Genomic DNA, 11,070 nt, shown 5'->3' with positions numbered 1-11,070 from the left:
TCTAGGGAAGAAATCAGACTCTAGATGAAGCTCCAAACCTCCCTGGCATTTTCTCAGTCCCCTCCCACACATGAGGCATCAAATCAAGATAGAAAGTGTAAGGTCAATTTGCCCTGGACTAAGACTGGGGTCTGTGTGGGTAGTGAAAGACAGTATTGGACTGGGATAGGTAGATCTCCCACCACCAAAATAAATTTATCTTCTCCTCCTGAAGGGCAAGTATTGCTTTTAGGCGCATATGTGAATTTGTTTTTGTTTTTCTCTGGGTTTTGTGTCTTTTTCAGAAGCTGTTGCACACAGCGAGTGGTTTGGGAGTGCAATGAAAGAGGGGTCAAGATATTTGCCCTCCTTTGAGATTTGGACAAGGAGAAAAAGTCAAAGAAATCAAGGGCTTCCAGGATTTATTATGTATTATTGTGTACACTCACAGATTCCATCATAATACTGGGGGTGAAGTTTGAGTTGATATAATCTTGACAGTCCTTCAGGCAGAGGCTCTGAGTGCCCAGGATTACAATTGGGCTTCTTGGAGGTCGGCGCTGGGTATAACTTCCTCTTTTCCAGCCCCTAAACAGACATTTAGGTTCACAGATGAGCGGGCTACTCAGGGACCAGACAAAAGTGATACCAGAGGTTCTCTCTTCCCTTGTGTGGGATGGTCTGTGGGCCTCTGGGACACTGGAGGTAGCTATTTAAGTTTGGTGGTCAAGTTAACACCTGCTTCTACTGCTGTTTCCCTACAGGGTGCAAGAATTTCTCTCTTCAGGATATCTGACTGGGTCTCTTGGACCTGGGCTGGAATTGGAATAAACACAGGTTGCTCCAGATGCTTCTCCTGCTGCTCCAGGCCCTCCAGTTTCCGGTCCAAAAGTTGTGTCTCCTGTTTCAGATGTTCCTTCAACTGCTGCTCCCCTTGTGTTTTCTCTTGCTCCAGATTTTCTGCTCCCTGATGTTCTTCATACTGTTGCTGGCCCCACTGCTTTTGCATTCCCAGATGCAGATTCTGCACCTGTGGTTCTTGCTGCTTCTGGTTTCCAAGGTAAAGCTCCTGTGGTTTCTGTTGCTGCTGCTCTCTCAGGTGCAGGTCCTGTTCCTGTGGTTCTTGCTGCTGCTTTCCCAAATGCAGTTCCAGCTCCTGTGGCTCCTGCTGCTGCTGCTTTCCCAGATGCTGCAGCTCCTTCTCCTGTGGTCCCTGCTGCTGCTGCTTTCCCAGATGCAGTTCCTGCTCCTGTAGTACTTGTTGCTGTTGCTTTCCCAGATGCAGTTCCTGCTCCTGTGGCTCCTGCTGCTGCTGCTTTCCCAGATGCTGCAGCTCCTGCTCCTGGGGTCCCTGCTGCTGCTGTTTTCCCAGATGCAGCTCCTGCTCCTGGGGTCCCTGCTCCTGCTGCTTTCCCAGATGCTGCAGCTCCTGCTCCTGGGGTCCCTGCTGCTGCTGTTTTCCCAGATGCAGCTCCTGCTCCTGGGGTCCCTGCTCCTGCTGCTTTCCCAGATGCTGCAGCTCCTGCTCCTGGGGTCCCTGCTGCTGCTGCTTTCCCAGATGCAGCTCCTGCTCCTGTGGCTCCTGCTGCTGCTGCTTTCTCAGATGCAGCTCCTGCTCCTGGGGTCCCTGCTGCTGCTGTTTTCCCAGATGCAGCTCCTGCTCCTGGGGTCCCTGCTGCTGCTGCTTTCCCAGATGCAGTTCCTGCTCCTGTGGCTCCTGCTGCTGCTGCTTTCCCAGATGCTGCAGTTCCTGCTCCTGTGGTTCTTGCTTCTGCTGCTTTCCCAAATGCAGCTCCTGCTCCTGTGGCTCCTGCTGCTGCTGCTTTCCCAGATGCTGCTGCTCCTGCTCCTGTGGTTCCTGCTTCTGCTGCTTTCCTAAATGCAGTTCCTGTTCCTGTGGCTTCTGATGCTTCTGCTGTCCCAGATGCAGTTCCTTCTCCTGTGGCTCCTGCTGCTGCTTCTGTTGTTCTAGGTTCAGCTCCTGTGGCTCCTTCTGCTCTTGTTTCCCTAGATGCAGCTCCTGTACTTGTGGCTCCTCCTGCTGCTGCTGTCTCAGATGCAGTTTCTGCTCCTGAGGCTTCTCTTGCTGCTGATGTCCCAGGTGCAGTTCTTGCTCCTGAGTCTCTTGGTGCTCTTGCTGCTGCAGTCCCAAATACAGCTTCTGCTCCTGAGGTTCTCTTTGCTGCTGCTGCTGCTGCTGCTCACACTCTTGCTCAGGCAGCTCCTTCACAAGAGTTGTGTATTTCTCCTCATGCTTTGAGGTGTCCTCCACTGGGAGGTCGGAGGGCACCTTCTGGCATGGGGTAGGCAGTGATGTCAGCTGCTTCATTTGTTCCTGCTCCATGTGAGCTGAAGGAGAAACAGTCTTCGAGAATTCATCAGTGAGGGCAGCAGGGACAGTCACTGGCAGTGTGTATTGCTGGGACATCTTGGAAGCTACTGTAGGTCAACCTGGAAAACAGGAGGCTCAGAGGGATAGGCTGAAGGCAAAGGAAGTAGAGGAACCCTTGGAAATGTGCAGCAGTGCTGGTTTCTCAGCACCTCTTCTCTTAGGTGGGGCATTCTGTCACCCCCTTCAAACTGTCATTCCCTAAAGCAGCAAAATGAAGTGTGGGAATTGGGAGGGGCAGGGAAGGGAAAGGTCATCCTTGGGGCTCCTTATTCCCAGGCAAGAACCAACAAAGAAATATGTCTCCAGAGCTGTTCTGCAAGGATGGACTGGCTGCCATTTAACTTATTAATTTTGTCTAGTCTTTGTGCCCTTATCTCTAGCCTCAGCTGATTAAGGGGGAGGGATAAGGGATCATATCACAGTAAGAGGAAAGACCCTAGAGAAAGAAAGATCTACAGAGGATCACTGAGTCCTGGAAAATCAATAGCTTGTGCTTGAGAGGAACTGAGAAGTTATGGCATCAGCTTTAGCATTGAGTCACCCAATGTATTCTGAGCATAAATCTCCCACAGAAATGCTATAAGTCAAATAGCACCTCTGGGCATGAGATTTCTTCTCTGTAAAATTAGCAGGTTGGCCTATTCAACTCCAGAGCTCATTTCTTTCCTGACCATCTGAACTTTAGCTGTAGCCCCAGTGCTTAGGGTCAGAAATGAGGGCAACTGGAAGGTTACTGAGAGTTGGAACTTATTATTCAAGTCTTGTACTTCTAAGTTAGGTTTTCTTCCCCTTTCTGCCTGGGTTTCTCTAAATTTAAAGTTCTCTCCATTCTGCAGCACCCTTTGTACAGCACAGGTGAAAATTATAAGCATTTCCCAGAACTCCCTTCCCCAATAAGGAAGGCATGATCATGGTCAGTTCAAACTAAAGAGTTGTAGAAGAGAAATTGACTTTTACTCTCTCTTCCTAACTTCTGTCTACACAAATTCCAAAATGTTGTCCCAAGAAAATATGAGACATGCAAGAATTGCTCTGGGTTTCTAAATCCTGGCACATTTTTCCTCCTCACAGTGACCTGGGACCCTTAGAAGGAAATGTAGACCAGCTGAATCCAGCCCCACCCACCTGGACTGGCCACTCCCAGCTATGTCCCAGCCTGTTGAAGACCATGGTCCCAACCCTGGTTCCATTGGCTGAAACTTACCAGACTCACAGCAGGGACTAAGGCAGAGGCTTCCAGTGGAGTGCCGAGCTGAACAGGGGCCAGCACACCATTTATACCATTCCCTGCCTGCCTCCTTCACAGCTTGGAGGTGATGGACTGGTTTCACCACTCCAGTTGGTCAACTTCCTCCAGCCCCTACTCTGAGTCATCATGAGCATCTTAACCAGCAAACCCCTCGGGGCCCCTTTTTCTAAGTGCCTGTCTGGCGTTCTAAGGGCTCAGCTACACCTGTGATGCCCATCTGACCTGGGGACAGGGGAGGTAAAAGAGATGAGGAAGGTGTCCTATTGTTTTTTTACTTTCACCAAACTTCTCTGCATATCAATTTCTTTACATGTAAAATGAGTTTACATTCATTAATAACGTGAAGGATTAATTTCCAAGGGTATGGGATGAAATATTTTGTGTTTGACTGCGATATCCAGTTTGGGGTCTGGGGTGGGAAGATGGGAAGAGTCACTTCTGATAAAGGGATAGAATGGTGGGGCATTCTTGTGGGCTATGAGCCCATCCTTTCTCATAGTATATCTATAATAACATTCTGTGGGGTAGTAAACTCTGTCTCGAGGAGGGTCTGGCTTTAGGCCAAGTAGAGGTAAGTAGAAGTCTTCTACACCTCTTCCTGCTGTACACCAGGAATTACCAGCCTTCACACCCAAGGCTGCCTTGCTCATAAAAACTCCAAAGCCTGGACCACTCTAGGCAAGGAAATAGGATCAAATAGAAACAATATATAAATGATGATAAAACAAGCACTTTCTATAATTACCTTTGGAAATGCACTACAGTATAAATATCAGAACCTAATCATCTATTGCCTTCTCTAAACCTTTCTCTAAAAATAGCTTAAAAAAATCTTGCATAGTGGGGATTTGAGCACATCCCTCCCTAATGCCAATGGTAACCCAGGATACTTAGGATAAAATCCAAATTCACTGCCTTGATCTAAAAGTTCCTGGGGAACCTGAATTCTGCCTTTCTCTATGTCTCAACTCAGGTTGATCTCTCCTGGACAGGTTTACTGCTCCCTTACTGTGTGTCTCAGTTCCTAGGACAAGTCTAGAACTCCTCATTTTGGGGCTAAGCACCTGCACTCCCTATGCCAATGTGTTTCTCCCCAGGGCTTTGGTTATGATGTGTCTTTGTGCTTCAGTGTGAGTACTGGGTTCTGCCTGGCAATTTTTTCTGACCACCCTGGTTAAAGGATTATCTTCTGGTTCACTTCATTTCACTAATAAAAATCTAGAGTTATTTTATTTGCATTTATTCACTTTTAGTAAGTATCTCTTCAAGTGGAATTAGCTATAGAAGGACGAGGTATGCTTTCAAGTATATTCCCTGAACCTATTGAAACTACCACATATACTAAGTGCTCTATCATTATTAGTTGAAGGAAGGAATGAATAGTGTATCACACTGCCTGAAGATAACTACTATCTAACATTTTAGTTTTATAACACCTTTGTGCGTGTACATGCATATGTGAGTAGAAATAAAACCAAATCATGACTTGTCTTTCATGGTTAGTTAACAGCTTATTTGATCAAACTTTATTTAAGTTCTCTTCTTTATGATCTAATAAAATAATTTCAGAATAATGTGAAGGGAATACTCATCAATGGGGCTAATTTTGAGCACCTCCCTCTAAGCCCCAAGCAGATATATTTGCAGTGCTAATTTTTCTGTGTTCTTAGGGTCCAGTCTGGAAAGACAAATGGAAGACTCACAGGGTCCTCTGTCCTCTGGAATGCTTTGTTTTCCTCATGCCCTCTCTATTCCCTGAGTCTGCTTGGAATCTCACACCATTTCTCCCAGAGAACCTCAACTGTGCCATTTTCTGGGGCAGAGAAAGTGCCCTCCACATCTCCATGAGAATTAACCAAGCATCCTCACATGGGCACCAGTGCCCTTGTTCTCTGCGGCTGACCTCACATGGGAGGAATTTGCTTCTCCCCAGCTCATGACACTCAGTGCCAGGGTCACAGACCTTGCTCAAGGAAGTCACACCAGTCTTATGACTTTCCAGAGGTTCAGTATCTGCCAGATCTGCCTCCCTCCCTCTGATTCACAGCATAATGAGAGCTTTGAGAAGACAGTATGTATGAGCCTTTGACCACAGCTAGGGTGTGGTAAGTAGGGCAGAGGATGGAACTGGACGAAGAGGAGGGTGGGGGAGGGTGAGAGACAGACTGGGATGGGAGAGGCTAGAGAAGTCCCAGTCCTCTAGGATTCAGAGGCCCCATATGCTGCACTTGGGTTGCCCCATTTAGGAGTGGGAACGCATGAATATGGAGCAGGTTTCCTCAGTGCCTGTGTGAATGACTTCATAGGCCTCATTATGAGTCCAAGTAACTGTCTAGCCCCCGCCCAGTGTAATGAGGGTGAGCTCATATTCCATAACACATGGAAAGGCCTTGACCCAGGTCTGCCCCAGCCTGAGTAGGCTCTGGCTATTCTTCTTTCAGAGACAGAAACTGGCTAGTTTCTCTCTGTCCTGAATGGGAAAACCTATTTGAACCATGAGTTAACTTTTGGGTGAAGAAGAGATTGGTTATATCAATTCACTGCCCTGTGGCCAGAGATGTTCAGTGAAGTAAAACCAAATTGTGACTTGTCTTTCATGATTAGTTAACAGCTTATTTGATCAAATTTTATTTAAACTCTCTTCTTTATGATCTAATAAAGTAATTCCAGAATAATGTGAAGGAAATACTCATCAATGGAGTTAATTTTGAGCACCTCCCTTTAAGCCCCAAGCAGATATATTTGCAGTACTAATGTTCACAATAAATGGTCCTGGGATGGTAATTTAGGTCAGAAGATCTCATTCTCATCTTGGGTAGCTGCAATGCGTCTGTTTCCTTGTGTAGCAATGCCTTCACAATCTGAGGTCACTTAACCTTCTCTCCTTCCTCATGGACCTCTTCCTCTCCTAAGGCACTGTCTCCTGCACCATCCCTCAATCTTCAGCTTGCTCTGTGTATCTCCTCACATAGCTCAAATGCTCCTTACCTTCCTCTACTGCCTCCTGAGCCTGATCTTGTTTCTTGCCTGGTCTTTTGTGCTCATTTGCTGCCCAGGAGAGAATAAGCAAGGAGGATAAATGGAACCAAGAATGTGTCAAGAGAGATAATGCTCTCTCTGAGCTTCTGGGTGGATCTGTCCAAATTGACCTGCTTTCTTCTCTTACCTCTTCCTCTGGCTGCCCTGCCTTGGCCTGTTGGATAGTTGGTTCTGACTTTCAGTCTCCAATATCACCCTTTCTCTTGGATTCAGTAGCTGTGGAAGGATAGTAAAAGTATTGCTCTTGACGGCAGTGAGAGGACCAAAGGCAGGGGAAGCTTTCATGGGGGAAACAAGGACATTTTCGGTATCCTCTCCTCCAGCTAAAAGGAATGTCCTCCTTCTCACATTGTTGGAGAAACCACATTGTTTGTAGTTGATTTTCTGTACCAGATGACAACAGAATAGCTGAGATGAAGGGGAGCTAAGAGAATACATGGCAAATGCTTCACACTACTGTGTGCATTGGAGCTTCTTCACCTCTCTATCTAATTATTGTTAATAATAATTGATGTCTGGGGATGCAGGACAGTGGTACAGTGCTTGCCCAGCATGCACAAAGCACTGGATCTGCAAATAAATGAATAAATAAAAAATGGAAACAGGTTTTGATTCAAAATAGTAAATTCATAAAAATAGAAAGCAGGTTGGTGGTTGCCAGAACCAGGAAAGGGAAAAGGGATAGTAACTGCATAATGGGTATGGAGTTTCCTTTCAGGGTGATGAAAATGCTATGGAGACAGTGTTGGTGGTTATAGAAGATGTGAATGTACTAAATGTCACTGAACTATTCACTTTAAAATGGTTAATTTTGTGTTAAGTGAATTTTGCCTCAGTTAAAAATAAACTGCATCCTTACCTAAAAACTAACCATGAAATGAAGTTGTTGATACAACTGATGTGTTCATTCAACCAGTACTTATCGAGTGCCTGTTACATGGAAGGCCTTGGAGACAGTGGCCTTGGAGACAGAATATAGATCACAGTCCCTACTTCCAAGTAGTTTAGAGTGGAGCAGCTTCTTAAGACACCCTAGCCCTCTCCATTGGGGTTCTTCACTCATATTGCAGACAAGTACCAAACTCGGGAGAGAGGACGTGAGTGCTCAAGAGTGAGTCTCTGACAAAGCTTGGCTGAAACCAGGTATCCTGACCCCAGTTAGGGAATCTCTTTCCCACTAGGATTCCTTCCCAGGTGCTCGAGCACCTGATGGCTGTGTGTGAGGTTGCTCTACATGACTTCAAAGACGTCCTCCAACTCTATGAGTCAATCATATACTCCAGTTATGAGTTTCCTGGAGGAAGAACCAGTTTTCTCTGGCTCTCACACAGCAAAAATACCCTTTGGATGACCCCTCATTGGTCCTGGGAATACTGAGCTCCGCTTCCTGACTGGTTCTGATATTTATTTCATCCTAATCCAATATAAAGTGATACTATTCAGCAATAGGCCTTGGCATTGAAGGCATACAGGTCTGAGTTTGAATCCTGACTATACCTTTTACTACCTGGAGAGGACACTTTAGGTCATGAATCTGTTTCTTTGCAAAAGGAACATATAAATGCCACCTTAGATTTCTATGACTTGGGGAGGTAATACATGTTCTTAGCCCATAGGTTGTACTCAGGAAATTGGCTGTTTCTTTGTTGGGAGTCTTGGCAAATGTTTGTAGTATATAACGTACCTAAAGATAAGAGTTTTACAGATGCAAGATATTCAGAGATTATCGACTTCAACTTTCTCATTTTTCATTGAAAAATGTGAACCCTCAAAGTCACAGTGAGTGTGTGGGAGCAGAGTGGGGTAGAAGCCAGGTCACCAGCTTTCCCATTTGCTGCTTCCTTCAGTCGGTGTGCTGCCGCCAGGTGTCAGGTGATGATTCAGCTCAACACAGAAGACTCTTATCACCTCTCACATTCTAATAAGATTCCATGTGGACAGATTGAATTCCTGCATGAGGGGCTCATGGATAAATTAAAATGAGTTTGCATCCCTAGAGAATAAAGGGACCTGGGGGGATGTGGGGCATGTGGGCAGAGGAGTTACAGCAGTTTGGGATAAAATGTGACATGAATGGATCCAGGTAATAGAGTGTGGAGTGTACACCCAGTCTTAACACTCTGAGTCAGAGATGGACCAAAAGGGTTCTGTCAGGCACACCGAATGGGGATAATCAATGAAGAATCCTGTGGGGTCAGAATTCACTGGGGTTTGTGCAAGGACAGGAAGGCAGGGGTGAGGGGCACAGTGTGGTAGAGGACAGACAGAAAGAGTGGCAGGGTCTTGGTATGGGATACCCAAAGGGCAAGGGTGAGGGATACTTCACCCTTGTGACTGTGAAGAGGCAGTCACAGAACAAAAAGGTAGCTATGGAACCAACTTCAGCCATGCAGCTTCCCCCAGAAGTGTCTTTGAGTGTCAGATGAGTAAATGGAAACTGGAATATTCTTGGGACTTGCCCCAGGTTCCTAGTGTATCATTCCTCATCCCCCTCCTTCCCCTGCTAATTAGGGTGATCCTGCATCAGCTGCCTCCTGAGAGGCATATCTGTTTTTTAAAACTACTCCTGAAAGTGGTTGTAGAGGCCATTAGATGCAGGCACATGTGTGTGGTGAGTAGGTCTGGGCAAAATGATCCTGGAGGAGACAATTTTACTAACATCAGTCAGTTTCTGGCATTTCCCTGCCTTGCACGGGTCCTGGAGAGCCCCATGTGAACTAGCTGCAGTGTGACTCTTTTTAACCTCTCTGTATTTATAGTCTGTTTGTCATGAAGCTGTCTGACTGCTCCTGGTGTCCAGAGGAGTTGGTCTGATGCAGGACAGAAAATAGTACCCATCCTTTCCTCCCCTGCTCACTTACACACACTTCTTATGAAATCAAGTCACCATGCTGACAGAACAAACACAGGCCTCAGGGTCCCTAATGGGCCAGAATGCTGAGGAGGATCTCAGGTTATCCTTCCAGTCTGGCAGGGAGATATAAACCCCAAACTTAAAAAGTCCCAGATTTAGAATGGGTCCTGCTTCTACTCTTATAGAACTCTTGGTATGATGAAGAGGCAGGTCTAGAATCAGAGAGGGGTACAATTCAATGCCATGCCAAGTGAGCACCCTATTGGACCCTGCATGGTTGTAGGTATGAATAGAACCAGGGCAAGGAAACATCTCCTTGGGGGAGTATACATAAAGGAAAACAACCTTTTGAGCCTGCTGTTTACCTGACACTGTGCCAACCACTAGTCACTCTCTCATTTGATCCTTTACACACTACAAAGGAGGAACTGAGGCTCAGAGTAGCACAGTTGCTGACCAGTGGACCCAGAGCTAGCAAGTAGATCAAGTTTGGGCCTCTGCTTCCAGGCCATCCTGTCCACCACTGAGACAGAGATATCCTTGGAGCATGACAGATACCAAGTCCTGGTGTGTCTCAGGATGAGTCCAGGGCTCCCATACAGAAAGACAGGAGAGCTGCAAGCCAGAAGACAGGCACGCTGGAAACTGCTGGAGCAGCTAAAAAGTTATGTTCCTGTCATTCAAGTTTTACTACAAAACCTGCTTGGGGTGGGGTGGGCAGGAAGGGGAAACAGAGGTCGAAGTGCTTTTGTGGGGAGAAGGGTGAGCCCAAGCTTCCTCTCACGGGCAAGTGCTTGCTTGCTCAGCTCCTCCAGCCTCTCCCTTTCTCTCCCCCTACTCTCTCCTACAGTACAGCTGCCTCAGGCCTGGTCACCCAGAACCACCTCCCAGCCTGCTTAGGACCCAAGCCAGAGCATGCTAGTGCTGGAGGGGCTGCATGGTCACCGACTTCAACTGTGGGTTTACAGAGGATGACACAGAGTCTGGAGAGGGGACACTGACCAAGGGCCCATCTCCTGCCTTGGCCCTTACTTATCTCTATACACTCATGCATTCCATTCTGTGCTGTAAATGCATTTCTACCTCCTGCCCTGTTGATGTCTTTTTCCCCCCACTGATGTTTATTGAGGACTTCCAGTGTGTCTGTTCTAGGCCCTAGGGACACAACATTGAATAAAACAGGCAAAAATCCCTTTAGCCAAAGCTTTCATTCCAGGATGAGAGGTGAACAATAAATAAAATAAGCACATGCCCCAAATAGAAAGCATGTTAAATGTTAAGAAATCCTATATAGAAAAATATGGCAGAAAAGAGGTTTATGAAATGCTAACACAGGGAGATTTCATTGATTTTATTTAAAATTTTTATTGATGCATTATAATTATATATAGTAGTGGGATTCATTATGCCATATTTGTACATGCATATAATGTAATTTGATCAATCACCCAGTACCTTCCCCTTCCCTTCCCTCCTCCCTCCCCTGGATCTGCCTGCTTTACTCTATAGCTCTCTCTTCTATCATTAATATTACTCTTTTACTTACCACACTATAAT

At 46.3% G+C, this 11,070-nt stretch overlaps 1 protein-coding gene across 2 annotated transcripts; it reads right to left on the bottom strand.

Annotated features, from left to right (window-relative positions):
• Positions 1-392: 392 nt before the first annotated feature.
• Positions 393-3,802, bottom strand: IVL (involucrin). 2 transcript variants are annotated; one of them, XM_079155267.1, is made up of 3 exons: positions 3,576-3,802; positions 1,238-2,430; positions 393-1,192 (listed from the first exon to the last, which is right to left on the bottom strand). In XM_079155267.1, the coding sequence occupies exons 2-3, from the start codon at positions 2,405-2,407 to the stop codon at positions 689-691; spliced, it is 1,674 nt and encodes a 557-aa protein (XP_079011393.1). In that variant the 5' UTR covers positions 2,408-2,430; positions 3,576-3,802; the 3' UTR covers positions 393-688. The 2 variants fall into 2 exon arrangements, with proteins under 2 accessions (XP_079011393.1, XP_079011392.1); XM_079155266.1 differs by having other exon boundaries at positions 393-2,430; positions 3,576-3,800.
• Between the last annotated feature and the right edge of the window lie 7,268 nt (positions 3,803-11,070).

This window comes from Sciurus vulgaris, assembly GCF_902686455.1.
Source record: "Sciurus vulgaris genome assembly, chromosome: 1".
NCBI lineage: Eukaryota > Metazoa > Chordata > Mammalia > Rodentia > Sciuridae > Sciurus > Sciurus vulgaris.
Note: the sequence above shows the minus strand (reverse complement) of the source record. Positions and strands in the feature narration are given on the sequence as shown.